The sequence below is a fragment of the Onychostruthus taczanowskii genome, unplaced genomic scaffold, assembly GCF_017590055.1.
Source record: "Onychostruthus taczanowskii isolate IOZ18803 unplaced genomic scaffold, ASM1759005v1 scaffold57, whole genome shotgun sequence".
Taxonomy (NCBI): domain Eukaryota; kingdom Metazoa; phylum Chordata; class Aves; order Passeriformes; family Passeridae; genus Onychostruthus; species Onychostruthus taczanowskii.
This window is the reverse complement of record NW_024503346.1, coordinates 4,190,982-4,215,537: the sequence shown is the minus strand read 5'-3', so window position 1 is coordinate 4,215,537 and position 24,556 is coordinate 4,190,982. Positions and strand designations below refer to the sequence as shown.

Below are 24,556 nucleotides of genomic sequence, written 5' to 3'. Positions count from 1 at the left end.
TGAATTTGAGGAAATAGTTATGAGCAGTATTCCCCTCCTTTTATAAGCTTTGATCAAGAAGACTCAAGAAATATGTTCTACCACGCTTTGATTTCACTTGAGGGCTTTTTGTTATTTAAATAGTGAATAAAGATGACAGGCAAATAGTCTAATTAGCACAAATATCTTGTTTCCTGAAACTTCGGGCAATTTTTAAACATCTCCTGCTCAGTGTTATTACAAAGCTCTCCATTCCCAACCCTGAGCTAGTGTGGGTCTTTTGTCTGACACAAAGACACTTTTCCCTTCCATTTCTGGAAGGAAACAAGGCATTCCCACCTGCACCATCCCTGCCCTCCCACGTGGCAGTGGAGGGGCAGTGGGACCCCTGGATGCTCTCACATTCCAGAGGGTCAGTGGATTCTGCTGGGCTAAGGCACATCTGCTGGGAGTCACTCAATCCCCATTTGCAAAGCTCAAGGGTCAAAGCATATTTTATTTCACTTGGTGGCTCCCTCCAAGGGCAAGGCCCCCACCTGTTGGGAAATCCATCAGGGCTCTTACGAAACCTCATGTATTTTGGTCCTCTGTCAAAATCTTAATATTCCCTTCTCCTGCAAAGATACAACAATCACCAGTACAGAGCACAAACAATCTCTGTGGATCAGCAAGATTTATGACAAGAAGATTATTGTATTTGGCTAAGAATATGCCAAAATGAATCATGAAAAACTTTATTAATGCATAAAAGCCATCACTGCTGGACTGCCCTCAGCCTGAAGCATGAGGTGACAGAGTCCTCATGGCATCAAGAGCTTGTGATAATTGAAGTCTGAAAACATTCCACAGAACAGCTGAAATACCAGTTTATACTTAAAGAATATACTGAATTACCACAGATCACACAAAAATGGGGACTAGAATTTATGTATTTTGTTGCTGAACTTTCAGCTCAGCATTTTACAAAAGGCCATCTAGTTTTAACCTAGGTTAAGTTGGAAAGATTATTCAACTAATGTCTTCTCTGGAAGTCTGCAGCTCTGGTGCTAATGAGGGAATTTAATTAGATGGACAAGCCTTGACAGCAATCCGTTTCCAATACACTTAGTATTGGAATAGGTCTGGGAGTTCCAAGATTTGTAGAAGAAATCCACTATTCATGTTAATGTGGAAAAATATCTGAAAGGTTTGACTAACCAAGCTGTAGGCTCCTGTTTTTCTGACTTTATATGTGACACACATCACATTACCAACAATTACACCAACAGACAAAATGCCTGTTCCAAATGCACATGCTATAAAGTTTGAGCAGAACTGATTTTCCCCTCTGTGTTGGTAAATCTCACTAATTCCCTGGAAATCAGCTGAGGACAACAACCCACCCAGCAGTGCTTCCACATGGGACACTCAGTGTTTCACCTCCCTCCAGCAGCACCCAAAGCTCCAGGACACAGCAGAGCTGCTGAGCACAAGGGCTCGGTACAACCCCAAAACAGGATCTCTGAGGGTATTTACAATAAAAAAGACATGCACACAGACAAAAGGCACAGAATAAAGAAATGCACAAAGCCAGTACTTCCTAAAATTGAAGAGGGAACCAGCCTGCCAGCAGGCTGATGAAGCACCTGAGATAAAGTAGCACAATCAATAACAAAGCTGCACCTTTAAAACCAGCAAGCACAACGCGATCAATTCATATCGTGGCGAAGTAGCGTAATAAAAATCTGCAACTACAATAAGCTAATTTAATGATACTTTATCAAGTGCTCACATTTCCAACCACTGTTGTTCACAGCAGAGTGAAGCCTGTGTAAAAATATGTCATGAGTCAATCTGGCATTCTGCTGAAGAGAAAAGACCCACATCATTAAAATCTTAAATAAGCTTTCATTAAGTAAATACATGAAATTAGCTCTTTCAAAAGAATTTAATTAGTCAACACATGCAGGTTGCACTCACAATCTGCCATTGTGGTCTTTTAAGCCGTTCCTTTTCTTAAAGCTTTGTCAAAAGAAGGATATTTTTTAATTGTTATTATTTTTATAATATGGTGGGAAGGCACAGTTTCTTTATGAAAAGGACAAAGTATCCCTTGCAAACAGCAAGACACATTTTCATTGCTGCTCTGTATAGAGTGCTGCCTTGTTAAGGCAATTTCAATCATTTTACACATCTTCATTAAGTCAGAGATACGGTTCAGCTTTTCACAGAGAAAAACCTCAGCAGCTGCAGAGAAAAGGAGGGACAACAGATTCTTAAAAAGAAAAGAGAAATTACCAGTTATCTAGCTTGAAATGAAGCCTCTGGGAAGCCCCATCTGCAGTCTCAGTCATTACAAATCACAATAATTACGTGAGCTCTCAAGCCCATATATAAAATTTCAATACCTACAAAGAGCTGCAATACTGCAACGTCCACAACACAGAAACATTGCCAGCTCATTTTGCCAGGCTTCAGGCTACTTGTAACACCCAGAGAAGATGAATCAATAAAATGTTATCAGTAAAACAGTTTGATTCCTGCACAGTTAAGCACACGGCCACTTCTATATTTCAATCCCCTCAGGTCAATATAATTTTACACAGTTACCCAATTCTCAGCAGTGAAATTATACTGGTAGATGGTTCAGATATTCTAAAGCACTTATTTCTACATGGGGGGGAGGAAAAAGGAAAAAAGGACAAAAAATCAAACAAACAAACAAACAAACAAAAATCTCTTGTTTCCTATCTGGTTCAAAGTTGAGTTTTCAAACCAATCTTAAATGCAACTCTTTACCCCAGAACCAGCAAATTAAGTCCCTCTGAACAGTTCCCTCAGCCAAACCCTGGGTGTCCTATTCACCCTGTGCTTAAACAGGTGTTTGGGAAGAAAAACAAGTCAAATCTGGATTTGGCCTTTCAGCTGAACTGAATCTGAGACATTCTGAAAGAAGATGTAATTTCTGCCTACTCAAGAAAATCAGCCCATTTAAGCAAATTGAACTATTCACCAATAAATTCTGCTAGGTTAGTCACCACAAGGGCTGAAGAAACTCTAAATGCTGCTGACAAAGACTAAGTGCACAGTTAATACAACTTTTTGCCTCATACCCAGATAATTCTTCATGCATACTCTGAACTTCCAGCTTCCCACCTGGGTCTGCAATGAAATAATGCCTCAGGTTAATCTCATACCTCCAGAGAGCTGCCTTTTTTGCATAAATAAGAGCAACAAGTGTGCTTCCAGACCCAAGGAAAAAAAATAATCATGTCTAATAAACTACAGACAGGGAATTCTAGAGGAACTCTAGAGACACGGAACTCTCACAAGGAACCTCTTTTTAGATAAAAATTCACCTTCCTTGACTTAACTTGACAACATCCTAATGAAATTGAATAAACCTATTACTGGACCAGCCATAGGCACTGTGAGGTCAAGGGCAACTGATTTTAGCTGGACAGGACCTTAGTCCCCATAAGCTAAAAACCCTCTCAATGTTATTTCATTTCACTACCAATTTCATCATATTGGTCTGCTTCATTAACTCCTGCACTACAGACAACACCAATGCACAAAAAGGCAGATAGAAACTTTTTGGGGTTTTTTATTGTAATATGAGACTATTTGTTCCCATATTCAGTTCTCAGCAGAAGTAATGAACATTTTAATAACAACAAGATCCATAAAGCACCATCTTCTCTCCTGTCTCAGCTCTTTTAAAAAGCTTACTTAATCTTCAGTACTTAAAGGATGGTGGAAATATCTGAGGAACAAAGTTCCCTGGTTTATATGGTGCAATTCCCTTGCCACAAATGTCTTATTGGGAAATTACATGGATTTCCCAAATACTGGCACTAAATTTTTACTAGTTTAAAAATTAGTATGAAAGGCCCAATTGTTACAAAATAAAGCACACAAATTTATGGAAAGACAAAGCTGCACTAACCCATTAATTTTTATATTTTGTTATATCACCAAAACTGCTCTCATTACTTTCTTCTGAACAAGTTTCATAATTGCAAAATTCTCAGGCAGTAAAACTTAAGTGATCTCCATACTCTGCCTTCCTCCTAAATAATGAGCCAACCACCACAGACACACACAGGAGGAAGAAGCCTGACTATTTCACTAGAAGACTGAGCTCATGAAAATCCAACTGCATCAATCCTTCTTTTATTATTCTTTCAAACTCCCCAAATCAAATAACTTTCTTGAGCTTGGCTAGAGTCTTCTGAATAGAAATTCCACTGGGGAAAGAGGTTTTAGATTAACAGCACAATACATTCAGAAATCAATAGATAAACCCTCTGTGCAGCAGCTCTACCAAAGTCCATGAGACTGAACTAGGGCTCAGAAAATAGAAAAAACCACTCAGAAACAAATTTCCTGATCTGCCCACTTTTGTTTTTGCACTGAAACCAGCAACATGAACTTTGCCTCTGTATCACACCCAGAGAATTGCTGCCTGATGTTCTGAATCAAAAACACTTTCTATTTGTAAAAATATATTTATCTTTGTATTAAAACCAGAGACCAGAGGTTTTGCTTGGTGGTGCTTTTATTTTAATTTTTAGACTACAGAGATAAAGCTGAAAGGCAATAATGCATCTCCAAGATAACCAGATATGGGGTGCCCATCCTGATACAAGGCAAGCTCCATAAAACTATAAAACAATGTGACTGGAAGCCAGGTGAGGGAGAAGGGACAGAGTGAAGCTTCCAAATTTATGGTGAAAATTCTTTAAGCCTGGTCTTAACTTCAGTACAACACCTGGCTTGGGCAGGATTAGCTTCGATTGTTCTCTATGCTGGAAGCAGGATGACTTTTACTTGATCTGTTTGACCTTTTCTCTCCTCATTAACAGTTGTTTTCTCCCTTTGCCAGCGTCCCTTTTGCAATCACGAGGATTGGAGGGGAAAGGGTAAATCAGAGCAAGAGCAGGACTTGGCCAAAGACAACTGGACAAATTTCACTGTGAGCTGCAGTCGTGCAGCCCAACTGCAGAGCACAGCAGAGCTGGCTCTGCTCTGGAAATACATAAAGCCAGCAGCTGCCAGAGAACAGAAAAGCTGCTTCTGCCTCTGCCCATGTGCCTGCTAGAGCAGTCACAGGCATCCCAGCTCCGGGGGATGTGAGCAGGGCACCCCAGCTCCATAGGATGCGAACAGGGCACAGCTCACCACAAAGGGCATCTCCCCACTGCTATCCCTTGGTTCATCTCCAAACCTGCTCAGATTAGATGAGAAATGTACCTGTACTGAGACACAAACGGAAGTGGATTTCCCCAAATTTTTTCTCTTGCCTCACTGGTGCTCCTGTTGTGTTATACTCATTAAATCCCGCATTTGTTATTTATTATCCTGCATTTCTGTAACGCAAATCTAAAGAAACGTTGCCATGACAAACACACACCGTGGAGTTTTCATACTAACCTAACCCCCATGATGTCCCTTCCCTCCATTAACAGAGCCCCACTTTAGTGTATCTCAACAAGACAATCAAAATATTTCCAGTCCTGCTGCCGTGAGCCTCACAAAGGGACCGAGCGCCAAATCCAAAAATCCTTTGCAGCAAAGCAGAAGAGCTTTACACACAGCCAGACCTCTCAGATGCCATGGGCTAGGATACCATGTTATAAGGCTGTAAAACTATGGCCTGTGGCTCCAGTCCAGCCTGCAGAGTAATTTAATCTAACTCACAAAGAAATCAGGAAAATGGCCTCTGCTGTGCTGAATCAGCAGTGCTGGAAGCCGTGCCACCCTCGATCAGCTCGTAAGAGAGTGCTTTGTCCACGGTGCCAACTCTGTGTAGAGCAGCTATTGGGCAGAAGAAAGGACCAGCAGGAATATTATGTGCCAGATTTTCAGTAGATGTAAGTCAGAATACTTCCAATGACTTAAGGAGCTGCACCGATTTACATCATTTCAGGATTATCAGGATTTACATCCACTGGAAGTTTCACTTCTCTTTTTTTGTCTTTTTAATTAAAAGAATGGTGTGGACTTGGCAGCAGTACGAGCCTTCAAGAGACTAAGATTTGGGAAGGATCCTTAAAAAGTTTTAGGCTCAGGGAATGGCTATAAGCCATTTTTAGTTTAAAAAGATACAGTGGCCAAATTGAAATTCACAGGATGTATATAAATTCTGATCTATTCATGAGCAATATACATAAGCATATATTTTCACTCGTTACACTGGAGCTCCCTAAATATAACAATGGCAAAAGAAAAGCAATAAATGAAAACTTTGTTCATTCAATCTGGTTATATATCACAAAAAACTATCAGCACAGATGTTATCCCTATTTATGAGTCACAACCAGCGCCAAAACAAATGCCATGTATTACTTTTTTTCTCCTAACTGCAAGTGCCAAAAAAATGACTGCCACTGGGATTAGGAAAAAACACACAAGTGGGAAAAAAACAGGAGGTACTGCTCCTGAGGAAGGAAGCCAACTAGGCAAAGTCTGGTTTGCTCTGATTTCTAAATAAACTCAGAACAAGCACAACATTTCTTGTGACCTCAGAGCAGTTTCTGTTGCTCATCTACTCAATTCTCAAAGCCAGATCCATCATAAATTTTAGAAAACGTGCCTAAAACCACCCTCAGAAACGTGCACACATCTCGCTTGTTACCTACAGGTGACCATGGTGGGGAGAGAACAGAAGGAAAGTGGGAATCTGGTGCCTGAAATGGGAACAGATTGATGCTTTAAGAGCAAAAGTGAGCAGGACCTGTAGGTGTGGCCACGGGCAGAACCACACAGCTGCTCCTGAAGCTCTTTGTGTGGCACAGTGACCCACTCCCAGCCCAGCTGAGCCTCAGAAACACTTAAAAATAGGCTCAGAAATAAACAGGCCACTGGTACCAGCGCAGTTCAGCTGATGTGCTACACAAGAATCTAAAAATAAACTGTTCCAAGAGCCACCTCAGGAAACAATAACTTAAGGCAAAAGGCCTCAGTATTGAAGGAATGCAGCCTCACTCCATCACATCTTTTTCACTACTCACCTCTGAACAGGTCAGTCTTAAATCTCCTTCTTCCAACAAGTCCAATTTAAATGTGTTCTTCAAAGGCTTCTGCAATTTTAAGAGTATTAAATTTTATACCTCCTAAGCTATTTATTAGCCGAGGAAGAACTTAATTGACATTCACCAGATATTAACTTTTTTTGAGCATGTGTTACAGATTTTGATATATAACCTTGAGGGGTTTTTTTTCTTTACTTCTTGCTGTTGGGATTTGTTGGTTTGTTTGGTTTCTTTGTTTTTCCTTTTTCAGGACAGCTCTCCTAAGAACAGGTTTCTCAGTGTGTGGATTCCCTACAATTTCTCCAGGAAGCACAGACAGATATACTGCAATAAAAGACTGCTCACAAGGGACCCGATGCAGATGAAAGGTCAAAAAACCACTCAGACTGTTAATAAACTGTTGCAGAAATACTGTCTTTGCTTAAGTCTTCATAATTTGCACCACTTCCAGACCCAACACGAACCCTGGCCCAGCAGTTCTGTGGAGTCCCCAGGGCTCCAGGCACCCACAACACTTCTTCCCACCCACCCTTATTTTAATTTTCTGTATTTTTTTCCCGAACAGCTCCACTCCACAGATGTCAAACTCTCCCTCTTACAGATGCATTGCCAAAGGACACAACTGTTGCATTTACAGAACTTGGCTTCATCATCACAGCTCCCAAGCAATGAAACTTGCTCCTTGCTCTATTACTGCACAGGTAAGCCTGGATGTCCCACCACCACTGCTTGGTTCTGCTTTAGTAGGATACAGCCAATGCTAGGTCTCAATTGACAGGAGAAAGGGAAAATGAAACTTTGTTTTATTGAAAATACAGGAAGATTCATTCCGGTGAAATGCCTCATCTGCACTGATCTCTGGTTAATGCAGCACTCAGGAATGCCCACAGGGCCATGCCCTGGCTGTTCAGTGAGCAGGGTGGGCTGAAACCTCTGCTAACACCAGCCCAGGCTTTGCCAACACACACACACAGCCCCTCTGGGAGGGCATCAGAGCATTGCTGAGCTTGGAAGTGCCCCCCAAGAATCATCTACCACTCGCTGTCCCCTGCCCCAGGTGCCACATCCTCATGGCTTTTAAATCCCCCAGGGATGGTGACTCCACCACTGCCCTGTGCCAGTCTTTAACCACCTCTTTGGTGAAGAAATTTTAATCCTGCCCAACCCAAATCTCCTCACTTTCTTCTTGTCAGGTGGTCTCAAAAGCACCTGGTACAACTGGAGTAGTTTGCTGACTAGCAGATACAGCAACCAGCCTTTTAACTTTGAATTTCTCTTATATCTGAGACTCCAGGCAAACAAAAAAAAAAAAAAAAAGAAGAAAAATCTTTCAGTAAACTTTGCACAGAGATAATCAATCTCCTATTCAGTTATTTGAACAGGCATCTAGAGTTTAGCGTTCCAGAGATCACTGAACTTCTCCTGATGAGGGTCTCTTCTGGCAGCTTGAAAAGAGGATGGGGAAATCTTTGGGTGCAATCCAAACATATTTTTATAGCTGCAATCCCTGAATATTTCATCACTCCAAATTCTGCCCTGACCTATAGTTTCTCCTTCATCCTATCAACCATACAGATATTTTTCTTCATCATCAACCTGTCCCTTCTGTCCACTGGCAAAGGAAAAATCTAAACATGAAAAATCTTTTTTTTTTTTAATAATGCCATTTACCCACATTGCTTTGGCCTCTACAGAGGACCAAAAGGAAGCACTGAATCAATTAAAAAATGTTCAGAAGCCCATAAAAAGGTAAATAAGTGGAAGCTTATTTTCCAAAATAATTCAGGCACAAAATAAAAATATTTAAGGTTTATGGAGATGAGCAGAACAGCTGCCTTTCATGTGTAATTGTGTAAACCTGTTTTGAAGGGAGCCAAGCAACCAGCGAGCAACATCAGGCTCCTAAAAGTCAAGCACCAGAGCACACAGGGTCTGAAACAATGACTTTTTCTGCCTCAGGAAAGGATTTTCCCTGGGAGCAAAATACTCAAAATTCTCTACCCCAGCTCTTTTCTGCCTCTAAATTGAGATGCTCCAGAAGATTTCAGCAGAGAGAGCCTCTTCCTCCAGCACAGGGAACAGCATCTACCTTTCTTCAGTTACCAAAACACAGAGGTGTGATGGACAAAATTAAAGAGAGATACTAAACAGTAAAATATTTCAGTGTGGGCTAGGCCTCCTGAAAAGCTCTGTGAATAATACAGATCTATAACAACAGGCAGTGGAACACCCAGCTGGTCTGTGTAGAGTGCACACCTTGCTTTCCTCATCTTCCAGGATGAGCTGGGAAGTGGGAACACAGCAAAGTGGAAATTCCCAGCCATCAGTGGCAACAGGTCACACCAGAGTGCATACTCCACATCCAGGTACAGCCCTGATGTGGCTTTCATTTAATCCTGTTCTTCCAGCTCACCCTAGGATTAGTAACAGCTCTGTCAACAAAAATGGCTTTTAAGAAGCAGACCTCCAGCATCCTGAGGAAAGCCAAGCTGAACATTTTGTCCTGTAGCCTGGACACACCTCTGCTCCTGCAGTTGGGGCATTTAAACAACCCAGTGGGCAGAGAATTCCAGCAGTCCTTCCTCTCCAACAGCAACAGCACTTGGTTGAAATTCCATGAACCTAGCCCAGGCTTTTAACCTGGAACGCCTCTAGATGGTGAAAGTTCAAAGGTCCCAATGTTTGTAATTCTCATAAAAGTCAGGAAAAGTACTGACAACTGAGGACATTTGGAATTGTGTTTCCACGAATCCCAATAGACAACATCAAGACATTAAAGGCTCTGCTCACCAAGCCACCATTCCAATTTTAGTTACTGAAATAACTACCCAGAGCATGTTTTCATGGTGCATGGTCAGAGCAGAAGGCTCTATCACATGGGCACTGCCACAGCCTGTTTTGAACTGGGTTTGTTCAATCCTTTATTAACAGAACAGATAAAGGAATGCAGCATATGCTGGTTACATCTGCAAGCAGGACGCAACTGCAACGCTGTTGGATGTCGAGATCAGAATTCAAAACAATCCAAACCAGTTAGATAAGGCTGATGATAAAACAAAAACAAGATGTAATTCAACAGAAGAGGAGCAAGGTAACACAATTCAGCAGGATTAATCAACTACACATATAGAAAATGACTGGGTAGGTAGCAGTTCATCAAAAAATGATGTGGGAGGTTATACTGGATCACAAGCTGAACATGAGTCAACAGTATCATACTGCTAAGAAAAAAAGCAATCATCACATTAGATAAATCAAGTGGAGTGCTGCCTGCAAAACAGGCAGAGTAATATTCCCTGTCTGTTCAGCACTGTGAGACTTGGCTGGCAGCATCACATCAACCTGGAGTATCGTGTTAGTAACAAAGACAAGGGATCAGAGGAGGGAGCCAAGCACGACACACAAAAGGCAAAAATGAGAAGTTCAGCCTAGAGAACCTGAAAAAAAATATAATTCACTTGTGTTGGGGAGAGAAAAAAAAAAAATCAGCAACTGTTCTGTGTGTCCATGATAAATACAAACAGAGTTAAATTGCATCAAGAGAGCTCCACTTAAACTCAGAGGAAGGAAAGGGAAGCAAAGTAATATATTGGCTTTGGTCCCCAGCCATGATCTTCAAGCCCACATCAGGGACAAAGCTGTTACAAGGGAGCAGCTCCTGCCCTGGGGAAGGAGTGTGCACCAGAAATCCTCCTGAGCCCCGGTTCTGAGCCCAGGAAACACCAACATAACAGGTCCAGGTGACACCACAAACAGCTCTCGGTGGCATTTATACAGAGTTATCTGTGCACCCCTACTGGCTACATCAGGAACAAACAGGTTATTACATTTCATACTTTAAACTACTCCTGACTTGCACCTGTAGTAATTTCTTTATTTTCCACCATCTTACCAAGCTTGCATGTTTTTCTTTCATATACCAATAATTCCAATACGCTTTTCTTGGTACATGGTGAAGTAACAGACATTTGTTTCACTGACCTGCCTTTTATGATTCTCTAGACATGAACTGACAGAGAGTTGATACACAGCTCTGTATAGAACAAATCTTGTAATCCTGACTATTTATCTTTGGATAATTGCTACATTCATAATTATTTTAAAGACAATTTTGTTTAATAAGGATTGGAATTACTATGAGAAAAACTCATTGTAACAAAATTTGTGACTAACCTCTGAACTGCTAGGAAATTGTGATTTATAATAGGCATAGTAATAGCCTTTAATGACTGCAGTGCTTCTGGGTATCAGTGAAAACAGACTGGCTCATTTCAAAGCAGAAAGGGCATCTATTTTACTTTTTCTTCCTTCATGGGTGGCCCATACATATCTTCAGGGTCCTTGGAGGAGCTTCCAACACCCCCGCTGTGCGTTGCACACAGTGGCTGCTATTAGCAGGCTCGTGTTAATGGGCTGCAGCTGATGTGACCCCTGCGAGCAGCACAGCCCTGAGTTACTGCCACTGGCTCTCTGCTAGCATCACCAGAGTGGTGAGGGCATGGCAAAAAAAAAATATATATATATATATATACATATATATATTATTTTGTAGCATAATTGAGCAGGAAAGGGGAATGTGGATGCTGCAGCCCAGGGTCACGAGGCACGGGGTTGCTGAGTGCTCCCAGTGACAGCACAGCCCATATGCCAGAGCATTTGCCACTTCACGCTCCTTCTGTGCAACTGCAATCCAAAATTAATAAATAAATTAGAGATAATGAACATAAACAAGAGAAATTGCAAGCCTGTGGCAAAAAGAGATCTTGCTCAGCCCAAGTGTTTCTCATGTTGCAGAAAACTTGCTTAGGAAACAAACATCGTCCTGAAAGAAGCAAAGTAGCTGGTTATAAGACAAATATTTTGGGTTAAACAGTAGCCCCCCATGTTCTCTTTCATTCTACTAAAAATAAAGAGGAAACTGAGTGCTTTTTCAATGTTAAGTGTTACATTTTCTTACGCCAGGAGACAAACTATGCCTAGGTTAAGTCTGGACATTAATGGAAGCAAACAGCTGAATGCTAGTCCCTAGTGTTTCAATTATTTGCTCTTTAGAGGTTGTGCTTCCAAGAAATTAAAGAAACACAATTTCCCAGTAAAGATCACGTTTTGCAGGCTGTTGCAATGTTTTTATTTAAAGTTGTGTGATCTGTATTTGAAGAAAAGCTCAGTTCATGCCTCTGTCCTTTCACCTGTTCACCTGCACAGTGTCTCCCAGGTCACAGCCCAGGGGAGGCTGCAGAGCTGCTTGCCCAAGCCCCTGCTCAGCACAGGGACAGCCAAAGCAGGTTCCAGGACCACTTCCAGGTGGGTTCCAAGTATCTCCAAGAACAGAGACCTCATGGCATCTCTGAGAAACCTCCTCCAGCATCTGACAACCCTCAGGCTGAAAGTTTCTTCCCACATTTAAGTGCAGTGTCCTGTATTTCATTGTTAGCACCCATTTTGTTCTGCCCTTCGTCTGTGCACCTCATCTCAGCACATTCTCACAAGGAGTTTATACACAATTGTAAAGTCTTCTCCAGGCTAAACAATCCCAGCACTCACATTTCAGAAATAATAATAAATATTAAAATATCTAAACAAATATATCATGGCATCCCGAGCAGCAAGAAAACCCTGCCATGGCAGGGCTGGCCAAGGACACTTCTGGGCTTTACCTGGAAAAACAACCCTGGGGGTCACGTAGGCACCAAAAGGAGAATGCCATGTGAAGCCAAATCCTCTTCAGAAGCTTTGGCTAGGGCACAGAAGGTTTACACACACAAAAAGGGATATAGATCAATTGCATCGAGTCTGCAGAGGCTCCTCCTGCAGTGCTCCACATCAGGATCCTGGGGAAATCTGCCTGGAATCACAGTGACAGGTTCATCCCAACCCCCTGCAAACCACTCAAAGTTGACAAGGACTGGTCTTTGCTTTTCAAACACCACTGTCTGCTCTTAGTTCTTACTACTTCCATTTGCCTGAAAATAAAAAATTCCACTTGATACAGCAATGGCCTTAATTCTGAATATACCACTAACCTCAAATCAAACAAACTCCCCTCTTTCCCTATGTTACTCAAATTCATTCTATGAGAAACATTAAGCAGCAGATTTCCAATGAAATCCTATCCTCTGTAGTTTTAATCTCTTCTTGCCCTTCAAATAAGACTTTTAAGTATTATCTATATTGCTAAAATATTCTATGAGCTGTGCACATGGCCCATGCTGCTGTGGAACCAAGTACTTCCCCAGCTTGAGTTTGCAATGAAATAAATTCCATCTAAAAAAACATGAGACTCATTTCCAGGATAGAAATTAAGGCAGAAGGAGGCCTGCACATAAATATCAATGAAATTAGGCAATGAGAACTGGCATTAGGTCAATGAAAATTAGGCAAGAAAATATTTCACTGCTAGAATAAATAAGTTTCAATTGCCACATGCAAAAACCGTAATTTCCAGAATGCTTTCAGCATCTGCTCTGTGAGATCAGAGCTCATGAGCTCTGTCAGTGACAGTCAATTCCCGTACAAAGAACTGACTTTAAAATTAACATTTTCCAACCTTAAAAGCCCTAAAATGATCAGCTTAGCGTTCAAAACAACAGGTATTTCACAATAAATAACTAATTGATACTGTTCCAGACACAGCTTATTTCCTAAAAGCCTAAGCATAAATAAAGAAATGAATAAATTATTCAACAGAAATTGTTGTTTCATCTTCTTTCTTAATACCTATCTAGAATGCCTAATTTGAAGCGGCACAATTCTCTAACAGACAAATCCCTGAAAAAACAGAGAAGCTTCAAGTCTGTTGTTGGAGAAGCAGATTTATTCAGATAAAAATCAGTTAACTCCCCAGAATGCAGAAAAATGTAATTTTGCTTGGGTTTGAGGAATTTGGTTCAAAGCTCTGAACTAGAAAGCAATATATACAGTTATTAAACAGTGTAAGGGGATTAACTCTACAGAGTGTTATTGACTACTCCAGTCTCATTAACTGCAATTTTATTTAGATAAAAATGTCATCTTAAACATCATTTTTGTGTCAGAAGTTAGATCTGAAGAACAACATTAAAAATACATAGGCATCAGCAGCTCCCTGCTCTGCAACAGCTCTTTCTGGGGTCTCCCCTGGAACTCATGATGAAAATGATGGTTTTGATTTGCAACGTGCCCATCACGAGAAACTGCTTTTAGAAGAAGTTGTCCAGTGGAATGTGAGAAGTGCTTTCTGAGAGGCAGCTCCACTGGAGCTTGTGCAAGCTAAACACAAAGAGCTGATTCCTGCCTGCCTCCCTTTCCTCCAAGAAAGGGCTGAAGAAAGGTGAGGGTGAGTTCCGGGCTCCTGGTAGCTGCTCTACTACTTTCAGATGTTATTAGGGAACTGTGAAGCTAATTACATCTACAATAACTGCAGTAACTGCTTTTCATGCAAAATCACAGACCAGAAAATAATGAAAACACAAATGGAAAAGCCTCTGTTTTTTTCAACTCTGAGCAGCTTGGAGAAGACACTGGCTATTCCAGGAGGCTGCAGCAGAGCTGCTGCAAGCACCGAGCAACCCTAAGAGGTGCTCAACAACCTCACCAAACACCAGAACAAATCCAGCATTCCTCAGGCTCTTCCCTTTCCAAAATCACCCTTAGGAAACACCAGAGAGCACCTGGGAGACTACAGGCATGACTGTGGGCAGGGCATCCTCAGACATCCACACATCCTTCAGAGCCACACCTTTACCTGTGGGATCCAAGCTCCTGCCAAAACTGACAGCAGATGAGTACTGGGTATTTTCTGGACTCTAAATCCAGGAAAAGTGGGAAGCCTACACCATCTACAGTATTCTCCACTATCCCAGGGAGATGCTGTGGTTCTTTGGTCTATGCAGTCATTCTAAACAGCATTCACAGCCTTCCTAAGTTTTAATATTGGATGTGGTAAGGGCTGAAAAGGATGGAGGTTTTGAAGTCCCAGTGGAGAGAACAAAAAGCTTTTGACCATGACAAACATCCTACCTCTCAAAAACTTACAAGAGATTATTTCCATAGTGAATTCTTCTTAAAAAAAAAAAAAAAAAAAGCATAATTCCAATAAAGCTTTTATGTATTTTTTAACCAAAAATCATGCTAGTAAAAAATCCCAGAATAGAAGCAATTACACTTTTATGCATTTGCATGAGCTTGGCTACCTTTGGTTTCATACATTTGCTCAGAGCAGAACATGCTGGCAGAGTTTATTCATCTCCCCATATGAAAATAAAGTGTGCTGCCACACACTTGTCCCCAGACATGGCTGCCCACACAAGAGAAGTTTCCCTGCTCCATCAGCACAGGCACTGCTCGGGCTGGGCAAGGAAACAAGAATCACTGCACACAAAGGGATGCACAGAAAACACAAAAAAGTGGCTGTACCTCTCATTTGCTCGTGTTGTGTGCTGTGAGTTGTTTTGTTTAGGTGTGTTTGAGAGGTGCTGGAACCCTGGTGGGGCCACACTGCAGAAATGATGCATCCAACAGCCTGATGTCATCCCACCCACTCCCAGTCACCACAGCCTCACGGCGTGCCAATTAAACCTCAACTTCTAATTCCGAAAAGCATATTTTTTATTAATCATAATCTTGAAAGGCACTACAAAAAAATCCAAAAGGGCATGAATCCAACAGCAAGAGTGTCATACTGCACACCACTTTCAGCATCCTACTCCTTCTCTCCTTCCTTCCCCAGGAGGCCATTGGTCTTCATCACTCCCAAACACTGAGTTCACATCAGGAATCAGATCCCCTGGGACACTGCTGAACTGCTTCAGTGCAGCCCTACATGGCCCTGCTCCCCACCCCTCAGGACCTATGTTCTCACCACGTTAAGTTAACATGAATAATTAACAAAGAGGAAAAGATCCCCGTGCCACAATCGTCCTCTGCCATACTGCAGACATGGAGATCTTGCCCTTAGGCTAAAGAACAAAATACTTAACGAAGCTATCTTAAACATTATCATGCATCAGTGATCAAGACTAAGTTATTATCCTGCAAACAAAAACAAAGACAAAAAAAGTATAACAGATTACACTCCAGTAGCTTTCATTAAGAGATGCAGTGATGGCATTTCTGAGGAAGGCACTGGCTCCACAAATCACCTCAGCTACCACCCCATCATCAGGCCACAGTGCTGGCAGTGATGTGCAGCATGTGGTATTTGTGGTACTACTGGGGAAAACTATTTTAAGTCTAATTAACATGAAATTTTTAGAATGCAGATGCTTTTCATTTATACATAAAACAAAATGCCGTGACATTTCTCCCATCCATTTATCATAAACAAGTTAATTACTGTGTAACAAATAGCTCCTGCTAGAATCTGTATGTTTTGAGCATGTTAGAGAGCTGACTCAGGCAAATAAGATGAACCACAAAGTAGTAGCTAATAGCTTACGGCATACTTATAATAAAACAATGACTCTGTAAAAGCTCTTGTTGTCAAATTAAGGCTAAGCTATTTCCATTGGAATAAACCAATTATAAGCAGTGATTATCTGTTTAACTTGATTCAAACCTAGAATACTATAAACATTTTCATTTTGATGCATTCATAACAGTGCATACATTTGAGATCTGGATCTTGCAAAGCTTAAAAGGGAAATGACAGGTTTATTTATTGCCACACAAAACCATGAACATCCAAACTTCACCGTGGTGTGGAGGAATTTCACCATCATGCTGAGGGCTGCATGCTCCCTGATTTCTGATGGACAAACCTTCAGGGATAAACTGTCCCAGGACTGCCCACCTCACCTTCCTAAGGACAAGGTGAGCATTTGTCCATAAAAACCTCATGCTCACTCCATTAAATCCCCCGAGAGCCATCCAAGCTACAGACACACTTCTTCCAACCCCCAGATTCCAGGAAAGCACTGACAGGTGAATTTCTGCCTACTTTCCTTTTTTTTTTTTTTTTTCTTAATTCAGGCAAACAGTCCCATTTGGCCTGCAAGATGAATTACTGAATGCTGATGAATAAGATGGTGGTAGCTGCTGGCAGCAGAGCTTTGCGTGGTAAGATGGTGTGAAATAGTACATATGTCAATCTATCAAACATGATAATGTAAGCAATCTGAATTCATTTTTGGTCTGAACTATTGTACAATACTTCACCCAGATGGAAGAAAGAGATAAACATTTTATGCTTCAGACACATCAAGTGCTAGGAAGTAAAATTAAACCTAAACTGGAAAACTACCAATTTTACATGCTAGAGTATATATAAAGAACAACACAAGCATGAAGAAGAATTTTCTTGCCCATTATTGTATAAATTAATTAGATATATTTGCTTCCTATGATAAACAACAGCATGTATTTGACTGTAGATTAAAAGGTGCAAAGATGATAGTTTACTTATTAGCAAACACAGCACTTGCACTTTTTTTCTTCCTTCTTTTGTTGAGAAAATGCTTTTAAATCATGGAACCTGTGACAACATTATCAGGACATGAATCTTACAAGTGGGGCATGGATACATAACATCCCCAGGGTGAGTTCAGCCCTAAATCAGAGGCAGGGTTGCCATGACTAATGTAAAACTACAACTGGTCCCTAAAGGATAAAATCAAATAGAAATATATTTTCATTCAAATCAACTTGACAGCCTGTGTAAATATAATTTCATATTTAAAAATTATTAGTTAACCCAGAAATGAAATGACAGCCACTGTGCTGTTTTGCAAGTCACAGCCATCCAATGCCTTTGAGCAGACCCTTCTGCTCCATTCGCTGTCCACCTCCATAAACACAGCACAATTTAGCAAGCACTAAACTGCAAAAAACCACTCTTCTGAGAAAATATATTTATGAACGGCTTTCTACAATACTCAGAGAACATTTTTTATCAAATAATTTGAAAAGCTAAAAGAGCATGAAATCTACGCAGTTTTCAGACTGACCTGTAAAGCCGCCGTCACGTTTGGGAAAAATTACTACAAAGGGTGTGAACTATTGGTATTTGGTCTCTTTAGGGTTGCCTAATCTTGAGCTTATCCATCTCAATTCCCTCTTTGGTTACCCTTCAAACTAAAAATAAACTCCCCAAGGTCTACTAATTAATGCCAGGCCAGTCAAGAGAATTCCTGAGCAGCAACACTAAGACAACTGGGCACAGAAACAAAAGTGACTGCCAGCTCATGCAGAGCAAAAATGTCCAGTCCTGGATTCTGCTGAAACCAGAGAGAATACTGACAACTCTCCCTCTCTTCTGAGAAAAATCAAAGCAACAGAGCAGGTGTTTGGTCTGGAGGAAGACAGAAATCCCAGCTATCTGGCACAGAGGCATGCATGTGAGCAAAATGTACTCAGGAAAACACTGCAAAATAGTTATACAGCCTTGAGTAGAGCACCAAGTCCTGACGTGCTCCCCAACTTCCTGGACTGTTGGGGGAGGGTGGGATTCTGCTCTTCAAAAATTCTCTTGGAATAAAGTGTTTCTCTGTGTCATGCAAATATAAAGTTTAATTATTTTTAACTTGAAAAGGAGACAGAGCAATACACAGGATAATCTACTGTTATTTGGATTATGAGACATCTTAGAGTTTACAAGCACAAAACAAAAGTGGTTATAATCCTGCAATTCCTATAAAGCTAATTGGTAGTTTCTTTTTGCCTGTGTTTTCATGTTGTCAGTGGGGCAGTAATGAAAATGAATGCCACATTTGTGAACAGAATGTCTGTAGGCTTGTTTACCACATTTCCAACAACAACGTCTGCTTTATCATCCATTTCAAAGCAGAGATAATTTAGGGATCTTTGCATTTCATGCATAAAAATACTTTCTAAAATATCAGATGCTGAGTTCCTTCAGACAGGGTGGGAGTGGGAGACTCAAGAGTGAAGTGATGACCTCGCATGGTGTAACAAACAATCCACCTGAAGCAGACAGCAGCGGACTTGGAATGATTCATCTGTATTCAAAACTGTGCTCAGGTAAACCACTTAGTGTTTCATCCTCCTACAAACATAATTCTGCAGACAATTTCACCATCAAAACCAGCATCTTTAAGCCTCCTTTCACCTCCTGAAAATACAGTCATTGCAGAAGCTATTAAGCTTTTTATTCCACTTACCTTTGAGTAACTTCTGCCCTTCCATGATATTCTGGGAGATGAATGCTGTGTAGTCTTGTTCTGAGAAGCCAGGCTTGCATGTGGGTCTAACTGTAAGATCCCCATTGTGTGCCTGCAAAAACAAAACAAGGAAAATGCACACCATGACTTTTGTCATTTGGGAAAACGTTTTGCACCCAGTGATGAAGTGTTTAGGCATGAGCAAACCTGAACAGTAAAGCAGTGTGCAAGTAGAAGTTGCTTGTGTTAGAGTGCCTATCTGTTGGAGTGGATCCATACTGTAGCTGCAAAAAATAAAATGGGCCAGCAATAGTTGCCTGACTACAAGAGAGCATTGTTTGTAGGAAGGCTGGAATACTGGGCACTGTCAGAAGAGGGGAGGAAACAAAGAGCAGCAATTCATCAAGGCGCTGTGCTCGCTCTGGAGACACGCAAAGGCCTGATGTTGCAACATCCAAACCACCGAGGTTTGCTACTGAGAAACTGGGCAGACCCCAGCATGGAAGGGGGAGAAGCACAGGAGTCTGCGACCAGGTGAGGACACCCTTCCTTCCCCTTCACCCTTGCAGCAGCATCCCAGACTCTGCCTGCTGCAGCCTCTGGGACCCTCCAGGCTCTGCTCTTGCCCCGGCAGAGGGAAGGAATGGAGGGATTCCCAATTAAAAACGTGACAATGCACAGAATCGTGCACAGCCGTGCCAGCACCCTAAGGGAAGCAGCCAACCAAACACTCAGCTGCAACTTTGGACTGAGCAGAGGATCCAGCCCCCGCCACAGGGACGGGGCAGTCCAGTCACAGCAGCTCCTTGGGATTCCCCGGCAGGGAAGGTCCCAGACCCCAGCTCCAGAGAAACTCGCTGACAGCACACAAGCCCGTGATTTATGCGTGGAGAGTGCCAGGTGATTTACGCACTAACAAGTGCTGGTGGCAGGGGATTTCTAACGCGCCGGGGCTGTCGGCGGAGCCAGCCAGAGCATCGCTTAGCGATGCTGCCGGCACCTCCGCCGCCTCCAGAGCCGGCAGCGCCGGCTGCAGCCGGGGGAGCGGCGCTTCCCCGCAAAGTGCAACTCCAGGCGTGCACCTGCCTCCCGGGGGAGAACCGCAGCCCCCCGCACCCGCAAACGCTCCGCACACACACTGCGCTGCATCAGACACAGAAAGGAATGGGAGAGAAGGGTCCTTTCGGATGAGCTTAGTAAGCAGAACGCAAGCCAGCGTACTCGGCTTAAAATCACGCTCGGGAGACGGATGCCAGCTACTGCATGGGAAGCGCAAGGAAGCGGCGGCTCTGTTGGACTCTGACCGCGGCTGGCAAGATGTTGCCATTGGGAAACATTTCAAAGGGTCTCGCCGAGGAGAGCGGGCTTCGAATCTGAAATCGCCCCATTATTAGAGCGGTGCTCGCTAGGCGAGAGCGCATCGGGGCTATTCCTGGGCACCCACCAGCCTCCACGAGGCTCGGGACATCCTCACGGATTCTACTTGGCACCGGGGAATTGAGGCAGAAAAATAAGCGGCTCTTGTTCCCGCAGCCAGCCCAGCCCGAAAGCCAGCAGCCGCCCGGCTCGCTCTGTAGCACTGCAGCCACGCGTTCAGGCGCTTGTTGATGTTCTACAGAAATCCTTCAATTTCAGCCGCCGTGGGAATAAAACACTAAAAATCCCAAAGTTTCAAAGCATCATCCCCCAGCACGATCAGGGCCATCTCGGTTGGGTTTATGGCAAAAATAAAAGTTAGGGGCTGCAGCGGGCGCGGGCGGAGCGGGGCTCGGCGGGGAGCGCGGCGCGGCCGCGGGGCTCCGCGGGGCTCGGAGCGGCTCCGCGCCGGGACGCGCCGCTGCCCCCGAAGTTTCTCCGGCGAGGCGCAGCGCGGAGCGTATACTTGTGCCGCTACCGCGGCGGCACCTGAGCGGCAGCTCAAAAAAAAAAACCAATTAAAAACTGCACAGCGGCGATTCGATTTTAAAAAAGGAGGTGAGAAACCGCAGCGCGGCGGGGGCAGAGGCAGGAGCCTCGCGCGCCCACCACCATCACCCTCACTCCACAAGCCCGAAGTTGCCGCGGCGGGCGCGGAGGAGCCGCGGCGGGGATGGCTCCGCGCCCGTTTCTACTTACCGCCGCCGAGCCCCAGACGGGCAGGAGGAGCAGCAGCAGCAGCCGCCGCCTCGGGCCAGCACTCATGTCCGTGGCGGGCGGATCGGAGCGGAGCGCTACAGCGAGGAGCGGAGCGGAGCCGGCCGGGTCCCGCGGCCGCTCCGGGCTGCAGGTGAAGCGCCCGCCGCGCGCCGCCGCCGCCACGCCACGCCCCGCGCGCGCGGGCACGCGCCGCTTAAAGCGACAGGCGCCGCCCCGCCGCGGGGGGAGTGAGGGGATGAAGGTGATGATGATGGTGGTGATGATGATGATGGAGGGGGAAAGGTTCGGCGGCGCTGCCGCTTCCTCTCTCAGCGCCCTGACGAGCTCCGCGATCCGCGGGAGCCTCGTCTGTCCGGAGAAGAAACTTACGCGTCCAAATGCTGGTGTGTTCCTAGGAAGGAAGCACAACCAACCTGCCGGCGTTGCAGGGAGATCGTGGGTTCACATCACAGAGCACGGTGCCGATGATGCCAAGGCTATGGTTTGATGCCCGGCGTTCACTGAAGGGTTGGATTTGAAGATCCGTGCCCCTTGCAGCTCAGGTTTGATGATTCCCTGATCATCGTGTCTAACCCAGCACTGCCGCTGTCACCCCCAAAGCACCACCCAACGCCAGATCCAGACAGCCCTGAAACACCTCCAGAGATGGTGATTCCACCACCTCCTGGGCAACCCATTCCAATGCCTGACCACCATAACAGGAATTTTTTCCCATATATAATCTCTATCTCCCCTGTCTCAACCTAAGGTCATTTCCTCTAGCCTTCTTTCCATGTGCCCACAAGGGAACAAGCAGGGGAAAATTAACACAGCCCTGGAAATGTGCTAAGTGGGCAAAAACTAACATGTCCAGGTGAAAAACAAGTGTACCCCATGAGGAAAAATAAGTATTCACAGCATTCATGTCCAGGGGTTCATGAGTGTATCATGTGAGGAGAGCAAAGCCCAGGCTGTGAGGGAAAGAAAGGTGGCATTGGGGAGTAGCAGCAAATCTATAAAAAATTACATACTGGGGAGGAAAAATCTGATATAGCCAGAGATGAAAAACTCAGGATAGGGTACAGAAATGGGTAGTGCCAGGATTGCCTCCTCAACTGTATCTGTGAACCAGCCTGAGCCTGGCCCTGCTTTTTTTAGAGGAAAATAGGCTTGTCAGGCCTAATCCACATCCACATCAGTAGCAGAGGAAGCTAACTCCACTAAACTAGCAAATTTCTGGTGTAAAAATAAAGGCAGATCAACACAGGGTCAGAAAGTGAAACTTCAGTCAGTTTCACAGAAAACTGAAAGCAGATTGTGGCTCCTGCTCTTTTCCTACAGCAGGACCCTGGCACCCAAACCCCATCCTTTTCTTCTCCAGCTCAAGGCCACAAATAGGAATTCCCAGGCACAAGTGTTTTGTGCTTATAAATCCGGCAGCAATTTGCATAAATAGATGCATATTATCTGATGTACGTGCAAAATCAGACATTGCAGCTGAAAAATCCGGCCATTAAACCATTCTGTTGGATTTGCACGTCTCCCAAGGAATGGGACACATAAATCCAGTGGCTGCATCTTTGGCTATTGAGTAGATTTAATAGCATTGTGTTAACACCTAGAGACATTAGCAAAGAACTGAGGCCTCATTGTATTGAGCTCTGTGGACAAGAATAATGAAAAGATTGTTCCAACCCCACCAATTTACAGTCTTAGTGGATTATGGGGTTTATTTTGCTTTTAAACAAGTATTTCTGAGTTTGTTATATAACATTAAATAAATGCCATCATTGTATTGGATTTAATGTGGATCCTTTTTTATGAACCATTTCCACAGAGGCAGAAATAGTTGAGTGACACTATCACAGCAAAAATGAATCCTAATATATGTTTAAAAATCTATTTTTTTTCCTTTATCTTTATCCTCAGTTTCAAAGTTTGGAACAGATTGTTCCAGGTTTAAGGGCAGTTTCTATTTAAATAAAACTACAAGTACTCTGGAGACTTCTGAGGATATTTTGGATTTGGGAAACTACAGTGTGGATGTTCTTTTTCAAATACCTATGGCCAGTTATTTTGACTCTTGCTGGACTACAGCTGTTGCTGTGCAAGTGCTCACTCTGCTTGATAACTTTGTTAATATGACAAGTTCTACAAGTATTATCAAAATAAGTCTGACACCACAACAGATTGTGAAGAAAAGGCAGAGCAGTAGTGAAAAAAAAAAAAAAAGAATTCTTCAACATGTTTACAGTTGATTTCTAATCTGATGGCAAATTGATTTTTTCCCAAACTAGTTTGCCATCCCGCTTTTCTAAGCTGTGGTAACAAACTGTGTGCTCAAGGAATGAGGCTGCAGAGGGAGGTGAATTCTCAGTTGTATTGTCAGTAACAGTGGCCAGTGTGAAACAGCAGGTGCCTCCCAAACTGAGGTGTTCCAGAAGGAGCAGAGGAGAATCCACATCCATGTTCAGACAGTGGAAATCTCTGGTTCATGTGTGTGGTTGCTTTCACTCTACCATTTTCCTTCGACTCTTGATACTCCAGTTAATTTTGGAAGGAATTACAGTTCTTCTAACCGATTCTAACTATTTGAACTAACTCCTTGTTTAGCAGCACCTCTCATGAAGTGCTTATAAAATGCCTTCCTTCGGATCTTTAAGGAAAATTAAAAATATTCCACTTACATTTTTGTACTTTCTGAATTTTTCCCAAACTTTCAGATGGCAGGCCTGAGCTGGGCCTGAACATCTGTTATTTGGGAGCGTTTGCTTCACTTGGAGTCTGCTGGGAGACTGGCTAGGAATTGGTGTTGTGGCACAAAAAGGAAATAAGAAACTCCACCGTCTAACGCAGGGATGCTGCGAGATGTGGGGTTGGCGGGATGAGGACACTTCGGAGTGTACACATGCACAGTAAATCAACTTGCTAAACACCTCAAGAGCAAAACTGCCGATCCTAGGAGGCAACTTGCTGTACTCACAACACCCAAGAGAATAAAAGGCTCATAGATGAGCCATCTACAAAGCTGCCTGTGCCAGGATAACGAGGAGCGCAGAGCGCACGAGGGATTTCCCCCTCCTTGATGCACACATGTAATTCCTCCTGACAGCAGTGGGACTTGCACATCCACACCAAGGGGACAACAGAACCCTTGGTGGTGGAGATGAGTATTGGATGTGAGCTGTGTGACCACGGAGAGGGAGCCAGGGAGAGGGAGGTGTGATCACTGAGGGACTGTACAACATACAATAAAATTGTCAAGCAGCCATCAAGTACGTGAAAGCATGGGAATAACAAATTAAATGGACAGGAGGTGAGAAAACAGAGTCTCAAGAGGCTTTTGCCTTC

At 43.3% G+C, this 24,556-nt stretch overlaps 1 protein-coding gene across 1 annotated transcript in view; it reads right to left on the bottom strand.

Moving 5' to 3' along the window:
- The window catches only part of CDH4 (cadherin 4), a 416,129-nt gene extending 394,757 nt beyond the window's left edge, over positions 1–21,372 (bottom strand). Inside the window, exons 1-2 of the mRNA XM_041417862.1 lie at positions 21,206–21,372; positions 19,091–19,202 (exon numbers count right to left, since the gene is read on the bottom strand). Coding sequence (XP_041273796.1) covers positions 19,091–19,202; positions 21,206–21,271 — 178 coding nt within the window. The 5' untranslated portion in view covers positions 21,272–21,372. The remainder of the gene's footprint in view (positions 1–19,090; positions 19,203–21,205) is intronic.
- Positions 21,373–24,556: the final 3,184 nt, after the last annotated feature.